Genomic DNA, 22903 nt, shown 5'->3' on the forward strand with positions numbered 1-22903 from the left:
TTCATTATATCCACAGTACTCCTCTGGTATATTGGTGTGGAGACAGGGGCCCAGTAGCAAGTGCAGCAGGCCATATGAAAAGATATACTTGAAGTATACTGTATATGAAGATGTCATGCCTGTGTGATTTAGTGAACTCACAATAAGGCATGCAGGCAGGCCCAGTTCAGAATACATTAGGAAAAGACAGAAAACATAAGATTTGTGTTATCAAAAAATGATGCATGTGAAGGAGGCTGGTCATGAAAAGAAAGTTTTCCCTTACCAGTTGAAGGAAATGGAATTATATTTTTAAGTACAATGCCAGCTAGCGCTCCCTTACGAGACTAAAGAATACATTTTTACACATAGAGAGGGACAGACAGACATGCATGCAACACACAGTAACCAGAATTCCAGAATTCTAACTTCCTAGTCTTTCTTCTGACCCTTTCCACTGCTACTATTCTAGTCTCTCACTCGTACTGTTGCAAAAACCGCCTAATTATTCTCCCTGTTTCTACTCCAAACCCCTTTCCTGAATTATATACTCACTCTGCAGGACAGCCAGAGAGATCCTTTTAAAATTATTAATCAGATTGTGTCACTCCACTGAACAAAAATCCATAATATCTTCTCAGCCCACTCTTAGTAAAATGCAAAATACTTAACATGGTCAAGCCCCCTGCTTCCTCTCCAATTTCATTTGTTACCAGTTACCCTCTTTCCATTCCAGGCATGCTCACTTCTTGGTTCTTCTTAAAACTTGAAGAGCATATTCTGGCCTCAAGGATTTGCATTTACTGTTCTCTCTATGTGGGAGATGCTGTATCCATGTAGCTGAATGGCTTGTTCCCTCATTTTGTTCAAGACTCAGCTCAAATGTCACCTAATGAGAGAGACTTTCTGTAGCCACTTTATTTAAAATAGCAACCCCCCTCACCCTCTATAATGTTTGATAAAGAAAGGAAGATATTGAGTGGACATGTGAGTCTAAAGTTGTATAAGATAAGCAGTTGGACATGTGAGTCTAAAGTTCAGTTAAGAGGTCTGGGCAAGGAGTATAGATCTGAGATTACCATAATTCCAGGCAGGGAGAATAGTACTTGTAATTGTCTAGAGGTGAGAGAAAGCATGGTGCTTTCAAGGGTCATGTGAAATTTTTTGAAAATTCAGGTTGTCTGGGTCCATCCAAGGACTCTTGAATAAGAATCCCTGAAGATGAACCTTAGAGCCTTAGGAATGTGTAGCTTGATAAAGTTGCACATATGATTCTGGTGTGCAGCTGTGGTTGAGAACCACTGCTTAAATGATATGTGCATCTCCACCAAATTTACTAGTAATCTCCAAATTGCCAAATTCAGTGAACACTTTATAGATCTTACTTTAATACCAAATATTCTACTTTCTTGGCTTCCAGGTACCATCTCCCCATAATACTCATGTCACCTTTCTGGCCATTCCTTCTCAATCTATTTTATGAACTTCTTTCCTGCCAATCCCTTAAATTTCATTTTTCCAGGGTTTTGACCTCTGCCTTTCTGTCATTCTAACATTCAGTACACTCTGGCTAGACTCATCCAGTCACATGACTTAAACCTGTGCATTGCTGACATCCACATATCTATTCTGAATTCAGATCTTCTAAACTCAATCCTCAGGTGTAATATTGCCTAGAGTAACATCTAGATATTACAGAGGCACTTCAAAAGTAATATATCCAAAACTTATTTTCTAATAGTCCCTCCATATCTCAGTAAATGGTATTTCTAACACTCCACATGTAAGAAATGCTGTTTATTCTGTCTTCTATCACCCACTTTTTCTTCATTCATATTGTTCCTATCATGGTCCATGCCACAATCATCTCTCACCTGATTTATTGACAGATTGCATTGCAGTTTATATGTCTACATATCCATTTAGTTTAGTACACTGTGAGTAGTGAGAGGATAATACCATTCCTTTTTATATTCAACCAACATATATTAAGAGCCTACTATATGGTATACTGTGCCACATCAAGCATATTGCCTGAAATTAAGTAGGAGTCCAGTATATGTTTGTTTTATTGAATTATATTGAAACTTACAATGTTACTGATGAAGAAAATAGGGCCTAGAGATGAATAATAACCCATTAAAGTCTCACAGCAGGTTAGGGTACTGGAGTTTATTTTTCCTTACTCTTAGCCCAGTTTTCTTTCCATTGATTGCATTGTCCCTGTATCCCACTCTTCCATAACTTCTAAGGAATTTTTCTTCTATGACTTTTCTACACTATTCTCTCATTTTTTATATTATTGCTCCTATACTTGTTGGCAAGGTTCTATGGGAAAGAAAATAGTATCACCATTCCTATAAGCTTCCTGATTAAGGATCTGTATTTCCTTGGCATTGCTTACTTCCTCTGGCATTACCACTGCTAAATCAGGATGAATACAGGTCAGCTTTACATCTGTCACTTCTTGGAGCTTCTCTTGACTTCAGTAAAATATGGGTAGAGCTAGCTACTCATAAGAAATAGTAGACTCTCAAACAGATTTGGGCTCTGTCTTTGAAGAAAGAGAATGAGAAAAGACTGTCATAATATGTGTGGAAGTACATGTTTTATGCAGACAAAGCAAGAGAAAATGGGTTATAGGCTGAGAGAATTAGATTGAGTCTATGGATGAAGTTTCTAATAATGATTATTTTAGACACTGTATTGGACTCTCATATAAAGTTGGTACTTTTGGTATAAACTACTTCCACTTACAGAAATTTAGTAAAACTGAATAAACCATGTGTGTGATGCCTTCTAGAGAAGATTTCTGCTACCTACTTCTTCAGGATTTGAGTATAGGGGACCCTGATAGAATGGTGTATCAACATGCTGATTTCACATCTTTGTGTCTTTGTTCATGCTGTAATCTCTGCTTGCAATGGTTTATATTTATTATTTTATTTATCAAAAATTTTTGAGCATCTGCTCTGTACTAGTCTGAGTTTTGGAAATTCAGTGATGGTTCCTCTTGCAGTTCATTGAAGCTGTCATGGTTTCTCTTACCTCTTGGCCTTTGCACATGCTATTCCATCTGGCTATAATGTCCTCATCCTTCAAATTTATATTTAAATATCACTTTCTTTAGGAAGATTTCCATAAAGCCTTCAAAAATAGACTGTGTATTTCTTCTCTATTCCCTTCAATAGCACCTATCATCCTTTATTACATTTGTCTTTTGCTATCTTTCCTACTGAATTATGAACCCCTTGATAGCAAGAATTATAGTTTATTTAATTTATTATTGTATCTTAATTTATTTCTGTATCCCCAGTACCTGGCACAAAGTAGATCCTCAGTATATATTTGTTGGTTGTTGAATTAACTAAGAAACTCACAATTTAGCAAAGGAAACAGATGTGGAATCATATAAATTATATTAGAGAATAATGGCAAAAATAGAAATATATTTACCATTTGGATTTATTTACTCATTCCTTTATTCACCCATGCAACATTTTCAGAGGACTTCTGTGCCAGGCACACTTCCCTCAAGAAGCTCTCAGTCTATTGGTAGGCATAGATAAATAAATAGACCAGTTAAAGACAGTGTTTTCAATAAGAGCCATCCTCTTGACACAGCTAAGGAAATGCCTTCTCTGGGAAGTCTTCCCTGACTTCTCCCAATAGGGTTTGATTTGTCTTATCTTTCTTCTGTCATCTATAGTTCCTAAACTTTCTGTGCTTTCTTCAAATACAGTATTATGTTCTGCATTTATTGTAATTGTCTGTGTGATGTGTCTATCTTCTCTATAGGTCTGTGAACTCCTTGAAAAAAGAACCATTTTGATTTAACTCTAAATTGTATCCTCACAAATTAGTACAGCATGTGGTGTAGTCTCTCAGAAAATAATAATAATAGTAGTGGCTACTATTTGTTGACTGCTTATATTACTCATTACTTACATTGTCTTATCTTTTTGACCAAAAATTATTATTATTCCCACTTTACAAATGAAGAAACTGAGACTCAGAGGTTCAAATAATTTAACTAAGGTCACACAACTACAAACTGATGGATATGGATGTAAACGCATCTATGCTGATGCTGATGTGTTTTTAAGACTGCCTTGGCTTGGGAGGTGTTTCATATAATTATTATTTCTTTGATCCTTGGAGTTCAATGGGTCAAACTTAAGAGGGTCCCTTAATTGTCAGATTCTTATCCAAACTCCTGGTGTTTATGTCCTTTTCTTAGCAGAGATAGTTGTATATAAAATTGTAACTGGGGCTAAGTCTATGTCTCTCCTTCATTCTGTAATAAATGCCATGATTTGGTCAAATCCTTTGAGATTCTCCTGGAGTTTGGCTAGAATATTAAGCACTTTCAAACCTCCTCCCTCATTTATGTTTTCCTATTGGTCCTGTCTTTCATTTCAACATATACTGCTCCCCCCATGTTGATAAAATTTTGTAACTCTGCCAGACTGTTGAATTTCCTCTCAACACACTAAGACTTTACTTTCTACCCCACCACCAGACGGTTTTAACTAATAATCCCACATTGCGAAATTCACTGGACACTTCAAACTCCTTACTTTACTTTCTTTTCAATATTAGAACATTTTGACTATCCCATCTTTATGAAATTCTCTCTGCTTTTCTGTGACAGCATGTTATCCTGATTCCTTTCCACTATTTCCAGTTATGCCTTTTTATTTCTTCTATAATTCTTCTTCCTACTTTTGTTCTCTAACTGTTCCACATGGTCAATACCACAGTCCTTTTCTCTTTCCCTTTCCTCTATCTGAAAGGTTTCATCCATTTTCAAACCTCCAATGATGTCTTCCATGTTAACAAACTCTAAAGTCCCTCTCCTGTTCCATAGTTCATATTCTAGGCCCATATCACTAACTTTATATGAAATATTCCTGCTTGAAAATGTCTTATCATCACCTCAAATGCAGTGCTTCCAAATAAGAGCCCAAAGATCTCATAATTTGCCCCGTATATGGTAGAATGAAAAGAACACTGGACCAAGTGTCAGGAGACCTGGTTTCAATTCCTGGCTCTTCCATTATCTTGTTATTTTCTGGTTTAATGCAACAAGAGCCCACTATATGAAAATCAGAATAAAAAGTGATGAATCCTCAAGGAGAAAATTTTATTTGGAAAGATAAGACACATAAATAACTTACTACAGTGCGAGTTAGAAAGTGATAAATAAAATAAGTGAAGCACAAATACATTGCTATGAGAGTTCCATGTTACTTCTGAATGATGAGACAATGAAAACTGTTATAAAGATAATCACATTTGACATATTCTTTAGCTGTTAGATAAGATTACAGTAGTTATAACTTAGAGTATGCATTCCCAATCACGAGATATAGTATAAATTTAAATATAGTAGCAGGAGATAAAAGAATGAGCTTGGAGAATGCAGAGTTGTGTTGTTTAATGGTAGGGCTATATACTGAAAGGGGAGAGTAGGGAATGAGTTTAGAATGATAGTATATACCTAGATTAGATCAGGCCGTATAGTCCAGAGTAAGGAGTTTTGATTTTACCAAACTAAAATATACACTATTACAAGAATCTCATAAGTTTATAAAACAAGTAGCACATAGTATGTTATGGAATGTCTCAACATCAAATTTATGTATTTAATTGTACCATTTTTGATAGAGTTTATCAAAAACCTTGAAACTAAAAATAGTCTTTTAGAAATACAACAGCTTAAAGCACAAATAAAAACATTCATGTAGATTTCCAAGAGTTGTTATTCATTCATTCAATAAGCATTAATTGGGTGACTATTGTGCCAGGCCCGGGGGACAAAGTAGTGAAGACAAATATGGTAAATGTTATATCTACCTTCAGAGATCACTGAATAGTGTGGGAGATAGACACATTAAAAAGACAATTATAATACAAAGTGATAAGTGCTGTGATAATGGTAAGCATCAAGTGGACCACTGGAACACAAAGAAGAGGACATATACCTAAACTGGTCTTTTGGGGAGAGAGGTGATTAGGTGAGATTTTACTTGGAGTGAGTGGCTTCTAGGTTTAGGTCTAGGGTAGGTATCAATCTTTCAGTTAATGAGTATGAGTTGGGGAAGTATCTCAGGAAGAGTGAACAGACTACTCAAAAGCAAAGGAGCATGCAAAACAACAGTAACAGTATATAAAAAAAGACAAGGGAGGATATAACATGGAATATTCAGGGATACCAAGTAGTTTGGAAAAGTTGGAGCAAAAAACCTTGAAGGGATTTGCAGAAGGGAGGGTACTGAGATGTAGCAGTTAAGAGGGCAAGCACTAGAGTGAATCTGCCTGCGTTAAATTCCAGATCTGCAACTTGCCAGCTGTAAACCTTGGGCAAATTACTTAATTTCTTTGGGCCTTGCTTTCTCATTCAAAAAATCAGTACAATATATAAATGTACTTCATAGGGTTGTTGTGAGAATTCGGTGAGTTAAAACATGCAAAATACACATCATTTGAGTATAAACTCCTAGGAAGGCAGGATATTTAACTGTTGAATTGCCAGCACTTAGAATAATGACTGGCCCATAGTTGTGAATGCTGAATGAATGAATCATTATCATCGGAATTATTATCTGTGATGAGTATAGTGAGAAGGTTAAATACTCTAAAAAGGTGAGAAGGTTAAATATTCTCATTTGTTTTCATTGTTGCCTTAATAAATACCTATAGAGTAAATGAGGGGAAGGAACTAGGTCACCCAGCTGTTCAAATTTAAAGCTGGATTTCAAAGAAAACCAAAATGACTTCTTATTAAACCATCTCTTCCCTTTTCCAAGAGCTGCATTAGGAAAAGAACCATTTCTTAATATTCATAGCTTCTGTTCATTAAGCACTTACTATATGCCAGACACATGAAAAATATTTTAACTGTATCATCTTATTCAATCTACAGGACAGTAGCACAATCCTATGCTGTAGAGACTATTGTTACCTCCATTTTAAAGATGAAGGAACAGGCTCAGAGAGGTGAATTGACTTGTCCAAAGTCAAATAGATACTAAATTAAGGAGAAAAAATTTGAGCCCTGCTCTGTGTGACCTGAATCTAGTGTGTACAGTGCTTGGTACATACATGATGGGAAATAAATATTTGTTGAATAAATGGGTAAATTAATACATCAGTGAATCTAGCCTTTACATCAAATGAATCTACAAGGTTAGTTTTCATGGTTTTCATGATCTTGATAAGCTCAAGTCAATATTAAGAGTAAAGAAAAGGCTTTAGCCACAAAAGAGAAGGAAAATCTCTTAACTCTGGAAATTCTGATTGGAAAAGGAAATTTGGATTTGCTTAGAAATTATATACACACATACGTAAATCTATACCCATTAACAGATATAGATTTACCTATAACTTGTAGCAAACATATATGCATGCACATGCACACCCACACAACCATACATATTTTAAAACTTATGCTTTCTTTTGTCTTAACCTCCCTGAGAGGTTGTAAATAATAGACTGTCAGAGCTAGAAGGGACCTTAGCAAATTAACTAATTAGATCGCCTCATGTAAATGTAGAACTTGAGGCTCTAGAAGGGAAGTTACAAAACATACACAAGGAGTTAGATACAGATTAGAATCTCAGTTTCTTGACTCACAGGGTTTGTTTTACTCTGAACTTTCACCATTTACCATCTCAATTTTATAGATGAGGTAACCAAAGCATCCTAAGAATGTTGATGGCCAAGCTCTAGCCCCTAGTCCGTTGTTGCAGGATTTGAAATCAGACTCCTTATTTTGCTTTCAACCAGATGTTTCTTCCATCCAGATAGAAGACCACTTTCTATTGAATTAAATAGTGGACTGAGGAAAATTTACAAAAAGGACAAACTTGGCACAGTAAAGTCACTCAATAAATATTCATTGAATATATGAAATACTAGAGAGGAAAAAAGTAGGTTGGGTAATGGTTTCTCAATAGTGGATGGATGGACAATCATTTTTACTGCTGGAAAAAATGGGAATGAATGAGGAAAAGAGGCAAGAGAGGCCCTTAAACAAAGGAAAAGTTCTGTCTTTTTATGTGACTGAAGCTGCAACAATCCTTCAGGCTGAATGGCTTGGAAGAACTATGATGGACAGAGTATTCAAATGAGGCCTCCTTAAAATTGTTACTCTTCACCCCCCTCCCCCCTGCCCCTTTAAATTCTCAGTCATTACCCAGGGACCGGATACAGAGATTCCTATGGGGAGTTCTAATGGGTCGATTCAATTTCAACTGGATGACGCCACTTAGCCAAGCATTAAGAGCTACAGCTCCGGGAAAGCAAACGACACAGAGAGAGGGAGAGAAAGAAATTATAACAAGGAGTAATAAATCCGTCCTCTCCCATCCTCCCCAGTAACCCATTCACAAGACCTTCAGAAATCATCTACATTCACAAAACAGCCCGCTAGCTGAGCTGAACACCCTTCAACTTCAGCCCCTCCCCCCACTCTTTGAAGATTATATACCAACACACCCTGAGACCAGAGCTATATAAATAATCACACACTGGCGTTATCTATTGCTCTGCTGAGATACCCTGTGTCTACAACTGCAGTTTCTGCTCCTGGATTCATCTGTCAGATTGGAGGAGACAGAGGCGGAGGTGGAAGCAGAGGCAAAAGAGAAAGAGGGGGAGGAGGTAAAAGAGGAGGAAGGGGAGGAGGGAAGGGGGAGGGGAAGAGGAGGGGAAGGAAAAAGCTGGAGGGGAAAGAAAGAGGGGGAGGAGGAAAGGGGGAGGAGAAAAAGGCGGAGGGGTAGGGGGAGGAGAAAAGGAGGAGGAGTAGGAGAAGAGAGAAGAGGAGGAGGAGGAGAAAGAGGAGGAGAAAGCGAACAACTTACCCTGCTGAGCTTTCTTTGGGGAATAAGTACATCAAGATTTAGATCTGCATGTAAAATAGATACAAAGTATCTGCCACCACAGGTCTGACTCCCCGCTCCCCGCCCCCCCCCGCTCTTTTTTTTTTTTCTTTCCGCTGTGTCAGAAAGACCGAGACAGAACTATCTCTGTTTCTGACTCCACTGCCAGTGAAGGAGTTTTCATTCAGACTTTCCGAAGAGAGGTGGAGAAATCTAAAGACTCAGAAGGAGAAGAGGTTCTTTGAGCCAAATGGAGCATTGGTTCTTCTGCTTTTCTCAGCATGGATAAACCCGTTTCTCAAGGTAAGCCATAGAGATTAGCTCTTAAAGACCCCAGAATTCTTTCTGTGCAATGCACAGATTGCCATTCATTCCAGCCATCCTGTCTCTGTGTGTATGTGCGTGTGTGTGCTCGCGCGCGCAAGCGCGTGGGTGAAAATAAAATAAAAACCATTTAAATGAAATTTAAATGAACCAGCTTGTGATGAAAACTATCCGTACTGGAAATTTTAAATCAAAATGGAACTTCAAAATAACCCTTTTGTGGCCAAATGTCAATTTAATTTCTAGCCTAATGACCTTTAAGTGCATTTTGGTGCTTGCCTAAGCCCCTCATAGCGCAGCCTAACCACCCAAGCTGAGGACGTAGGGAGAGCCTGTGCTGTGGCCAGTCTGGCAGCCCAGCGGGCATCCTGTCAGCGTGGGGCTAGGCTGCTATTGGCTCACAAGTCTGGACTGTACATCGTTCAGATTTCATCACATCACCTTGCCCTGGGTAGAAATGGCGCAAGCTGACACGGCATAACCCCCTACTTACATTGAGTCAGAGCAATGATTTAGAAATCTCTGGATTCATGCCTGGGTATGTGTTCACATGTCTCTGTGTGGCATATGAAAATTTTGTCAAAAGTGAGAACCTGTGAGCATGTCTAGTTAGTCAATAGGTATTTGATAGGACCCTGAGCAATGGTTCACTTCACACCCCCTTTCACTCTTCTAATTATAATTATCACTCACCTCTGACTGCTGTAAAACAAGTTGGATGAATAGAAAACAGACTTTGAACTCTGAGGCAGAAAACCCATTTTTAAATGCAAAGTAGTGTTGCTTTTTGGGAGTACGTTAAAACCTCACTGTAACATAATGTGCTATCACATGAATTTGGATGTACCAGGTGTTAAGTCATGTTCCCAACAAGTTAGCAGCATGTGTACATACAAATAAGGCACAGGGTAAGTGTTAGTCTTGTTCTCTTCTGCCTCTATACAAAAATACTAAGGCATCATTATAAAATTCTATACATTTTGTTTCTTCATGTTCTGCTTTTCATTTTCTATAGCTGTGAAACAGCCTAGATAGTATTCTGGGACTTGGATTTGGAGGTATTTATTCAGAGTTGAGAAACTGAATCCTTAAGTAAAGGACTTAAAGAAAGGGAAAAAATACTTCATGAAAGGCTTTTGAGATGGAGAAATACAACCAGCAAACCCAGCATTAAAAAATTAGAGCACCAGGACAAGAAAGGGCTTTAAAAACCCTCCTTTCAAACCCTCTCATTTTGCAGATGAAGAAACTGAGATCACTTGCCCATAGTCACACAAAAAAGTAGAACTAGAGTTAGGACTAACACTTAAGCTATTTGTCTCTTATAAAAGGATATGGAGTTTAAAGAAAGATTCCTACTTTAAATGAACAGCTAGCTTCTTAGAATTTTCCTTGGGATTAGAAGTATGTGAATTTACTTTGTATCACAATTTTCCCTGTATCACTCCCCACTAAGCCATCTATATCTTTAATAATGTAAGGTCTTAAAACTAAAAGACTGTTTGGTTTGAAATAAACTGCTAAGAGTATTAATGAAATTATTAAAGTAATGAATAAGACTGGGGTAGCAAAGTGACAAGTTAAGAGTTAAATGTGGTGAGGACCTGGCAGCTCCAGTAAGATGTATGCGGTAGAAGGGAGGCCCAGTCAGTGGTGGAGAGGTTAGTAATGTAAACTATATACAACTCAGTATTTGTAAGGGGGGAGCCCTTTGATAGAGATGCAAATGCTTGTGCATAGAGAGGGATTTTTAGAGAGCAGACTTTGGAACAGTAGAACTAAGAAAGCATAGAAAGCCATAGCAGAAATTCCCCCTATGTTTGCTTTCAGATATTCTGAGAACAAGGGTATATATCAGCAGAGCACAGAAAAAACAACACACTCAAGAACGCTTACACAGTAAGATACAAAACCCATGGGAGTGGGAGAAAACAGGAACCAGGCACTCTTTCTCTTCCCCACTTTCTTCTTTGAAATCAACAGTGAGTCATATTGTATCAGAAAGGATTTCTCATAGAAATCAGAATAGTCTTAAAGTGTGGGCACAGAATAGCATTAGGTAGGGAAGTTTTCATATTTAGTCTTAACATAGAAGAGCAATCAGGGACTGATTTTAGGTTCCATGGAAAAAATACATTTTTTTTCATTAACAAACATCAACATTTCTTGAATGGATTTAGCTTTTCTAGTCCCTAAATTGGCATAAGAAAAGAAATTTCTATGTAGTTTGAATATAGCAAATTTTAGGGCCACAAAAAATTTTTGAGAAAGCTGTGAGCACCTGGCCAGAGTCACTGAAATGGAAGTGGGTTTACAATGCATCATTCATTACTGCAGTCACTGATAGAAATCATTAAATCTCATCCATGTGCAGCCAAGAACTTGTAATGACATTGGCTCTTATTTAATAATATGTGATATGAATATTCTCTCCCTTGTTTAACAGAATATGGAATTGACTAACAGCACAATCTGTTTCTTAACTGTTGCTACTTACAGTGAATGGCCCCTTAATGGATGGATTTTTGAATCATAAATATACATGCAATAGTAGTTTTTTAATCTAGTCTATGTGAGCCTATTTGTTTCCCTTTTTTCCCTCTTACCCTCCTCTCTATTTCAGTTCATCCTGTTAGTCAGATTGGATTCAGCACTTCCACAATTGCAAACAATTTATTGTCATTCAATCTTTTTTTTTTTTATCCTAATCACCACCTTGATTTCACCCAGGTCCTACTGCCCAGCATGTTGCAGATTGCATATCTTCCATACTAGGTCCCAGAGTTCATTCTAAGAAAAAGTTTTGCAGGGCAGGAAGAAACCTGAGCTCATCCTGTCAATCTCCTTACCTTGAAGCAAGATGCTTCATCCACCCAGACTGATGCCCAAAATTTCCTTTAATCATCCAACCAAGCATTTCACCTCCTCAGTCTTGAGCAATCTAATCAATATCCAAATATACCTTCTCAACCTAAACACCAAGTACCCATCTATTTCCCAGACAGGATCCCCTCTGAACATGGCTCTCACTATTGACTACTGAGCCCCTTCGTTCTGAGTCATTTGTATTATGACCTAGATTTCTCCAAGTGTAGCTTTCTACCTTCTGGGTATGTCAGCATGTCCCTGAGATACTTAGTGACATCTCTGGAATCTTCTCTTTAGAATCCCACATGATAATCTCCTGTAAATTGGAGACCTTATATGCCCTCCCTTGACTCACTGCTTGTTGGAATTTCCAATATGTTTTGAGTCTTTTCTTTTGGGAAATTGGTGAGTCTAAAATGCATCTAGTGCATATGATACTGTAAGAAAATGAAGGGTCCTGTACATGCTTTATCTGATCAACAATACAAAAATCCATTTCTTATGAATTTGTCAAAAGACTCTCCCCAGGCCAAAGCTTCTATATCCACATATCCTCCAACCAGCTGAACAGCATGTCCTTGTTTATTTCAGTTTTCACATGAAACTATTCCTTTCCATTGCAGACTCTATGACACGATAAAGATACAGGCAAGGTAGAGGAGGGAGGTTGCAGGGGGTTTGAGTCCAAATAAATGAAAGAGACATACATTTTACTTTTGAATGTCCAAATAAACAAGGATATACTGCCCAGTTTATTCTCAAGAACTTTGAGACACAGAAAATGTGGATGGAAGGAATTATTTTGTTGAATTGCCTAGTTATAGAATTATAGACAATAATGGGCATGATCTTTCAAGATCACCTAGTCCACCCCTGCAATTATTTAGAAGGTGAAACTGAGGCCCCAGGAAAGCAAGTGATTTGATAAAGGAAACATAGATATTTGAATCTTAGAGTCTCCATGGTGTTTATCTGCATTCTCTTGTGTTAAGTATAATGACACCAAAACAAATAGCTACAAAGTAAAATCTTGATCAGACTGATTCTTTTCACTGATGTAATATGCCAAAAAAATTATTTTTAACAAAATTAAGTCCCCTTTTCAAAAAATGAACAGATTTCAATTTAGCTAAAGAAGTTTGGGTAAGGATATACCTTCAAAAGATGTCTGAGTCTGGACATATTATTATCCACTAAGAGCCTTATGAAATGCATCCTTATTTTTCCTGGTATTGAGCTTGGGCTCTTTTCATTGTCATGTTTGCTTGCTTATGGAATCCTAATCAAGAGCTAGCCTCTCTCACTTGTTCATTTCTCTTACTCATTCAAACTATCCATCCTATACAGTAGTGTGACTAATCAAGCTATTTTGAGCACAACTGAAATCAAATGGATTTCAAATATATGCTTTATTCATCCTAGTGTTCCCTAGGCCTTAATGCCTCCAGGATGTCTCTTGGACTTGTGCTTCTGTTTCCTTGCATACACCTTCTTGGCTGTTCATTTTTCCAGGTGGTGTGATATAGAAGTCTACTATTTATAGACCCATGCAATATTTTCCTCAGTGCCACCATTATCAGTACTAGGCTTAATCAAATCCTCCTGGGAATGACCACCCAACTCTTCTTGATTGTGCTACAATGGAAACACAAGCATATGCTTTCTAGATATTCAACTTAGCTTGGTTACTCTTTAAGAAAGCCCATTTATTGTGTAAGGTAAGGATAGGAAAAACAATCCATGCAGATTGTGTCTGATAAATCTCGTCAATATAGAGTCAATGCAGAGTGATAATAGGTACAGTTGCAGGTGATATTTGAAATAAGTTAGGACTCTTCTATGTTTATCCCATCCCCACTGTTACTCCCATAGTCACACAAATTTGATTCTAGAACCTATATGCCATTTAGAAAGAATCACCTCCTCAGAAAGTTACACCAGCTAGTAAGTGAAGAGAAACTGCAAAATGATTAACAATGGCTTCCTTACACCTTTGGAAAATCTTGTTTCTCTAAATAAATTCCCTTACTCTACAACAACCTGATTCCTGCTCCTGTCTCTTGCATATCTTTGCCATTATTCCTACTCGCTTGTCTATACTCATTAAACCAAGCAATGTACTTTCCCATCTATTTATTTCTGCCTATCATAAATAACACTGAAAGAATTTTGATTGGTGACTGGAGATTATAAACACATATATATATACATCTATATGTACATATATATAAGCACATTTTCAAGGGTGACTTTTCAAGTTTTCTCTTTTGCTTCAGCATTACTCCAGAAATTAGCTTTTACCTTTCAAATTAGAATTAGAATTCTCAAGCACAAGACTTAGATTTCTCTGTGTTAGCAAACACCTAAATGAGGTAATTAACTCCTGAGAACCTAGTCCATATAATGGAATACAAAATAAATCAAAGATCGGACATTTGTTCTCAAAGTGCTTTATAGTCTGAATGGGATGACCAGACTTGCCTGTAAAGAAGTAGGTGAGGATTATGAGAAGATGGTGATGGACTAACAGGCAGAGCTGAATGCTTTCCAAAAACAATGGAGAAAGAGGTAAAACCTGTCCAAGGGACCTGCTTTGGAGATGAACAGGCCAAGACAGTGCTACACAACTCCCAGGGAGAGTTAGGGACACAGAGATAAAGAAGCCAAAATGACAAACATGAATTCCCAAGCTCCCGTGGTAGTGGGAAGGGCTCCCCTCTGCCACCCCCAAGATATTAAGCTGGAGAAAAATCCTGGCTCACTGCAGCCAACTGAGAGGGGAGCAGACATCTTCCTCTCTGTCAGCTGTTTCGAGGGAAAGGAGAGAGGAGGTTAGGGTGCTTTTCTTCAGTGAATTCAGCCAGCAGACCCTGCTTTGAATCTCCACTCTGGAGATTTAGCACAGGAACACAGGAAAGCTGAGAATGAAATATCTCCATAGAAAAGTGTGCTGATGATTGCCATCTACTGGCTGCTGTGGAAATTGCATGGACAAAAACCACTGGTACTCTCTGCATCCAAACCCTGGGAGAAAATCTGCACCCCACTAGTGAGCCCCTAGCTCAATTTTTAAAATTTAAGCTGGGCAATTTTAAAAACTGACATTAAGTTGAACCAAATATCAGAAGAGCTGTGGGAATAAAACAATAGGCAAAAGAAAGAAATTAGCCATCAGGTTAAACTCACCAACATATTCATATGCTTAGACATCAGCAAAAAATTACAAACTATATGAGGAGACAGGAAGAGATGGCCCAAACAATGGAACTAAGCAAATATCCTGAAGGAATAGAGGATTTAAGACAAATAATCAGTGATAATTACACAACTCCCTTAAATCATTTCAAAGAATTTAAAGAAAATATGATTAAAGAAATAAAGAATGAGAAGACATTGGGTGAGCATAAAGAACACTTTGAAGGCCTACAGAGAAAAGTAACAAACCTTATGGGAATGAAAGACATGATGGGTGAAATTAAATATTGATTAGAGTGGACTTACTGATATTCTATTCATGAACTATTGTGATTAGTAATTGAATAAAATGTGGCATTGGTATGGAAAAAGTGGCCATGGTGGCTGCTGGGGGTAGGGAGTAGGAGGAAGAGATGTGATGTGGGGCATTTTCGGGGGTTGGAATTGTCCTGGGTGGTGCTGCCGGGATGGCTACTGGACATTGTATGTCCTCCCATGGTCCACTGAGTGGACTGTGGGAGAGTGTGGGCTATGGTGTGGACCACTGACCATGAGGTGCAGTGGTACTCAGAGATGTATTCACCAAGTGCAATGAATGTCTCATGATGATGGAGGAGGTTGTTGTTATGGGTGGAGGAGTGGGGTGAGGGGGTTGGGGGTATATGGGGACCTCATATTTTTTTAATGTAACATTAAAAAAATAAATAAAGACAAAAAAACAAAAAATAAAAAACAAAAAAATACATTAGAGGCACATAAGAGCAGATTTCAATTGCTTGAAGACAGAATCAGTGATTTTGAAGACAGAACACCTGAACTAGAAAAGACAGGAGAACAGAAAGACAAGAGAATGGAAAAAATGGAACAGAGTCTTAGGGAATTGAATGACAAAATAGAGCACACAGACATTCATATTATTGGTGTCTGAGATTGGAAAAGGGGCAGAAAGAATATTTGAGGAAATAATGACTGAAAACTTCCCAACCCTTATGAAGGATATAAATAACCAAGAATGATAACACACCACAAACAGAATAAATCCAAATAGACCTACTTTGAGACACATACTATTCAAATGACAAATATCAGAGATAAAGAGAGGTTCTGAAAGCAGCAAGAGAAAAGCAAAGTATCACAATCAAGGGAAACTAGATAAGATTAAGTGCCAACCTCTCATCAGAAACCATGGAGGAGAAAAGACAGTGGTATGATGCATTTAAGGTACTGAAAGAGAAAAACTGCCAGTCAAGAATTCTGTATTCCACAAAGCTGTCCTTCAAAAATGAGGGTGAGTTCAAAGTCTTCACAAACCAAAACTGATAGAATATGTTACCAAAAGACCAGAATTATGAGATACTAAAGGGAGTGCCACAGCCTGAAAGAAAAAAACAAGAGTGAGAGATTTGGAGAAGAGTTTAGAAATGAAGATTATCTGGAAGGGTAAACTAAAGGATAAGAAGAGAGACAAAAGAATAATATGACTACAGAAAGCTGAAGGACGAAATGAATGAAGTAAATAATGCCTTTACAGTAATAACACTGAATATTAATGGATTGCCCTCCCCAATCAAAAGACAGACTGATAGAATAAATTTTTAAAATATGAGTCATCCATATGTTGTCTGCGAGAAACCCAACTCAGATGTAAGGACATAAGCAGGTTAAAAATGAAAAGTTGGAAAAAGGTATTCCTTTTTGGGTAATGAAAAAAGAGCTAGAGTAGACCAGATAAATGTAAAATAACAATATTATAGTATATGAACAATAAATACTTGGTGCAACTGGCAAATTGTTCCTATGATAAGTTTTCTGTAATATTTTTCATACAAAATAAACACTCGCTTTTAATTGAGTAGGGCTAGAGAAGAGATTTTTTATTTTTGGATACTTCATTTTTCTTTAACCCTTTCTTATTCATACTCTTTAATTAAGGTAATCTATCTGGATCAATAATGATATAGCATGACTACTGTTGAAGAAGATTTTGAGTTTTTCTGCCTCATAAAATTATGAGTTGGCAAATTATTATCTGCTGTAATTCATTCCAATAAGATGTGAAGAATTCCCAAATAGGAATTTGATTATCTAGAAAAAATTATAGACTAAATGGAAATTAAATAACTAAATAATTTATTTCATTATTAGAGATTATGTCCAATAGTTATAATATAAAAATTAGAATTATGTTATAATTAATCTCTATTTTATTTCTATTATATTTGTTTATTGTTTATATTTATAAAGGTTTGTTGCTATGCTATCTATTTTTTATAATTAATTATATTAAATCTAACCTGGCTTTACACTGTCTTTTAAAATTTGTTATTTCTTTCAATCTATTTTTCTATTTATTTTATAATTTTACAATAAAGGACTTTTTAACAGCTAAAGAAAAAGCTATTAATTATACACTTTTGATAGATCATATGATATGTGAATTTATTTCAGTAAAACTGCTTAATAAACAAATAATTGTTCAAGAATAGCCAGAAATAGCAGCTATGTACAGCAGGAGAAACAGAGATATTGAGAGGTGAGGAATTTTCTTGTTTGCTTGTTGTTTATTACTATTATTGAAATAATGAAAATGCTTTAATAATGATTGAGGTGATGAACACACAATTATGTGATTATACCAAATACACTTTGGATAAATTATATGCTTTATTAATATGTATCAATAAAATTGATTTGTTTTAAAAATATATATATGGAGGGTGTGTAGCTAAAAAAAAGAAGTAAGTGAGTTCAATTACAAAATAAAGGTGTAACATGAAGACTACTGCAAAGTGATTTAAGGTAGTGGTGGTGATAGGTCTTGAGCTTTTTTGTTTCCCTGCAAAGTAATCATTCTTGTGTGTCCTCATTTATTATTTCTATTCCTTCTCTCTTAGGATTTTCTGATGTGTCCTGAGGATCATGTAACTACAAGTTCTCCTGTTTATCACCATAAGTGCCATCTTGACCCCAAACCACTCAGAGCTCAAGAATCAAGGCAAAATGGATGCCACAATGACAGATGATTTCCAACAAATTCTGCCTATTGAACAGCTGTGCTCTACTCATGCTAGCAATGATTATGTGGAGCAGCCTCCAGCCCCTTGTAAACAGATCCTTTCTAGTCCTTCCCTCATCATGCAAACCCAGAAATCTGATTGGTCCCTGACTACCATGCCTACAGGTCTCCCCCGCAGTCTAAGCCAGTGCCATCAATTGCAGCCCCTGCCTCAGCATCTGAGCCAATCTAGCATTGCCAGCTCAATGTCCCATAGCACCACTGCCTCTGATCAAAGGCTCTTGGCCAACATTACACCCTCACCTTCAGGCCAGTCCATCATCCGAACCCAGCCTGAAGCTGGGACCCACCCAAAGGTTGATGGTGCTCTGAAGGGAGAAGCTGAGCAATCTGTAGTGCACCCCAGTGAGCACCTCTTCATCTGTGAGGAGTGTGGGCGCTGCAAGTGTGTACCCTGCACAGCAGCTCACCCTCTCCCCTCCTGCTGGCTTTGCAACCAACGTTGCCTTTGCTCTGCTGAGAGCCTCCTCGATTATGGCACTTGTCTCTGCTGTGTTAAGGGCCTCTTCTACCATTGCTCCACTGATGATGAAGACAACTGCGCTGATGAGCCCTGCTCCTGTGGGCCTAGCTCTTGCTTTGTCCGCTGGGCAACCATGAGCCTCATCTCCCTCTTCCTACCCTGCCTGTGCTGCTATCTGCCTACCCGTGGATGCCTCTACCTGTGTCAGCAGGGCTATGATAGCTTCAGGCGACCAGGCTGCCGCTGTAAGAGGCACACCAACACTGTGTGCAGAAAAATCTCTTCTGGTAGCAGTGCACCCTTCCCCAAGGCTCAGGAAAAGTCTGTATGACCTTCCCACAAGATAAATCCAGAGCTTTCTCCTTCAGGCCCTCATCAGTAAAGGATAGGACTCATCATTGAAGAGAGAGAGAGGTAATCAACTAGTCAAAGTTAGGCCTCACTTCTTATTCCTGCATTGTCAGAGGAATGGCCAAGTATATCCCAGTGCAGGATGCCTTGTTCTTTCTCACAATATCTATCCCACTCCTCTTCAAACTTTTTCAACCCCACCAATTCAGTCCTTATGGCTGTCAGGACAAATTCAGGTGATATATAGGCTTGAGGTTTGGACAGTGAGGACTGGCAGAGCAAGCAACATGGAGGCTTAGGGCTTTGCCAATGTATGTCCTCACAATGCAGGCTCTGAGCATTATTCTGCTTTCCAAGTGCTTTGGAAACTTTATTTTAAGATGGTTTTCACAGATCAGTGCAGAACAGCATTAAAATTTCCAGGGAATCTGACCTCTTCTCCCTTTTTATGGCCCTTCTTTACTCCTGTCTTTCTCACTCTCCTCCTCTTTCATTGTCCTGTTCTTTATTCCTTCCCCCTTCATTCCCACCTTTTCTACTTTCACTCTTCCTCCCTTTTCTCTCCCTTCCTCCTCCTTCCTCCCCTCTCTGACTAACCCTTGCTTTTCCTGTGTTTCTATCTCTTTTGACTTATCTTTTTCTCCCTCTACCTGTCCTTCTTTCTATCTCTAATACTTCCAAAAGTGCTGTTGTTCCATAGGTTTTTTCTTTTACTCTAAACTTTGCTATATTATACTATTTACTAATTTTTTATTAAGGGAAATGGATTACTGTAAGGAACTGATTATTAGCAGTAGTCTATATCCTGATACATATGTGTGCATACACAATCATGCTCACCTGTTTGTCAGTATATGAGACAAAGTTATCTTACATTTCTAGGTTTAATTAGTTGGAGTTTTACTCCCTTTCCCAAGTATTGACTTATAGTACTGACAGATTCCATTAGCATGCTGAGTAGGATAGTAAATCAGGATGCTCATAACTGTATGTCTGACCCAAGTGCCAAAGGCAGACGTGTTTATAGCTAAATTACAAAGGAAAGGATATTAGAGAAGTCTGTTTTCTCTTAGAAGCTAACTTCCCTGAGACTGCATGGCTCAGGTCTTAATAATGGACATAAAAAGTCATAAAACTTTAGAGCTGGAAGGAATCATCTAGTCCGATGCCTTTATTTTATATATGGGAAAACTGAGGCCCGGAGATAGGAGGAGACATGCCCAAGGCCACACTCTGAATTAATAGCAGAGTTTGACTGGAATACAGGCCTTCAGGCTCCTAGTTCAATATTCTTTTCCCTGCACCACATTGAGTCACAGGACTTTTCTCCTAGGACTCTATTAACAACAACAGAAAGCCATCTCCATTCAATTACTTTGCAGGAACTGTGCAAAGTAAGTGTGGTGGTCTTTATACAGTGCATCGTGGGTAGCTATTAATAATTAACTATTAGGTGTCCAGGCTGCCCCAACTGGACATCACCGTTGGTTTTGTCATCTTGTAGAAGTTCAAGTGTGGAAAAGAAAAGATGAAAGAAGCCCTAACCAAGCTGTATCTTCACCATTGTGTCTACTCTTTACTGCACACACTGTGCTTAATCCTGGCTTTGTCTGCAATGGCAGTTGCCTGAGAACCTAAGTTTCAACAACAGTGAAAAACTCAGATGAAAGATGTGTTATATAGAGAACTGATTTCTCTTTTAAAAAATACAGAGAGCCTGTGTTGTGAATCCCTTTCTATGCGAAAAAGCTGCAGTGATGATGGCAGGCTCCTAAAGACTGCTACTAAAAGACATGAGAATTATATAGTTTCTCTCTGTAAGTGAATCCAAAATTCACTAAGGAATTCAAAGCTTGAGGGCACTTGCTTGAAATCAAGGTGCTCCAATTTAGTCTATGACTTCTAGACTCTAACATTATATATCATCTCTTTTAAAGTGTGCATGTATATGTGTTGTAGGGTGGAGAGGTGGGAAAGAGAAGCATATAGCTGTACACAGGGAAAAGAAGAAGGGGACATCAACATCCCTTTGTTGGGTATATATATTGGGAGGTAACAAAAGAGAACTACAGAAATATGTGCCATTCAGTCTTTGTTGGTTCTGAATCTTCCTAAGCGTATTGACATTTGGGCTGCATGCAGCCCCACACCTTCACTTACACCTCCTCTTCTAGAACTGCTTTGCTCTATTTTTTGTATATATATATATGTATATATATATGTTATGATGATTATTAATAATGTTAATGATATTGCTGCAAATGGTGCCATATATAAGGTTTGGCTTCTTGGAACATTTATAAACCCAAACCAATACCTATAACCTCGTATGTTGCTTTCAGATCCTTCAGTTTTGGGTAATTTTTTAATCTTCAAGTCTGCCTGTTGAACTTTGAGCATAGACACCCCTAAAAACTGTGTCCAGTTTGCTGGAACAAGCTGGGTGGTAATGAAAAACAATGCACAGTTCTCTCTGCTTCTGCCTGAAAATTGCTTAGAGTTGAGATATATAAGGATTCTATGACACTAGTGCATTGTTCCTGGAGCTGAAGTTATTCTATGGATGTTTGCTTATTAGTTTCAGGGTAAAATAACACAAGTCCCTCTTCCTTAATATCCCAATTTTGCAGTCCTTACTCAGGCAAATTGTGCACTGCCAGAGGTGCCCTGGGTTCTGCCATACACCCAAAGGAGCTCTTCTCAGTGTATTTCTAAATGGCCTTACACTTGGTAGAAGAAACTGAAGGGTTACTCAAATGTAGTTGCAATCTGCAGTTTGCTGCTGAGTCAGGGCTTTCACTTGTGTCCAAGTTGGCCTGATAAGGACAGCATCTGGTTTATGTATAGATGAGTCCTGTTGGGGTATGTGCACGGATCACAGATGTGAGTGAGTGTGCAAATGTATCCCTTTCCTTCTATGATATATATATATATATGTAAATATATATTCACACATCTCTATATATTTTAATGTATTGCACATGTATATTTAAAATATATATGAAAGAAATATAAATCCTGCAGAGGCTCTGTTTTCATGATTTTTTCTACTTTGTGTCATGTACTATATAAACAGGAACATTTAGAGGGTGTTTCATGCTTAGCATATTTTTGCAGTTAAGTAATCTGTTACCCCCTAAACTCTACTGCTTTTCACATATTGGTCCCTTGACACATTTCATATGGCTGTAGCCAAGAGTGTCCAACCCATCTTCCTGCATTACTATAGCTATGTTAAATATAGAGAACATTTGCATAGTGCCTACTATGTACAAAGCACTATTTAAAGCACATTATCTATATTATCTCATTTAATCCTCACAATAACTCAATGATGTAGGAACTATTACTATCTTCATTTTACAGATGGGAAAACTGAAGCATGGAGAGGTAAAGTGACTTGCCAAAAGTAACAAAGTTTGCTAATGATGGAGCTAAGATTTGAATCCAGGATTTATAACTCCTGAGTCCATGCTCCAGAATCAGCTACAGAAGTCTGAAGCAAAATGTAAATCATTAGAGAGTAAAAAGCCTCAAATGGCAAATAGTACTTTCTATAACTCCAGTGTACCTGCTGTGCAGGAGCTGAACAAAAGTACTTCTATATTAAGAGTGAAACAACAGTTACAGACATCATATATTAGCTGTCTTGCTTCCTAGGATGGTGGCATTACAATCATCTGCAACTCTGTTTGAAAACATATTTGCCATTAGTTTCCATTGTTTCAGAGAGTTTATGGTATAGAAATTTATAGAAGAGTA

At 37.7% G+C, this 22903-nt stretch overlaps 1 protein-coding gene across 6 annotated transcripts in view; it reads left to right on the forward strand.

The window, feature by feature from the left end:
• SPRY3 (sprouty RTK signaling antagonist 3) overlaps window positions 1-22157 on the forward strand; it is a 330390-nt gene extending 308233 nt beyond the window's left edge. For 3 of the 6 annotated variants that reach the window (XM_058290994.1, XM_058290991.1, XM_058290995.1), the window contains 2 exons: window positions 8990-9167; window positions 18146-22157. In XM_058290994.1, coding sequence (XP_058146977.1) covers window positions 18252-19121 — 870 coding nt within the window. In that variant the 5' untranslated portion in view covers window positions 8990-9167; window positions 18146-18251 and the 3' untranslated portion in view covers window positions 19122-22157. Of the gene's footprint in view, window positions 1-8562; window positions 8647-8989; window positions 9168-18145 lie in introns of all 6 variants that reach the window. The other 3 variants (XM_058290992.1, XM_058290993.1, XM_058290996.1) reach the window with 3 other exon arrangements.
• Window positions 22158-22903: the final 746 nt, after the last annotated feature.

The sequence above is a fragment of the Dasypus novemcinctus genome, chromosome X, assembly GCF_030445035.2.
Source record: "Dasypus novemcinctus isolate mDasNov1 chromosome X, mDasNov1.1.hap2, whole genome shotgun sequence".
Taxonomy (NCBI): domain Eukaryota; kingdom Metazoa; phylum Chordata; class Mammalia; order Cingulata; family Dasypodidae; genus Dasypus; species Dasypus novemcinctus.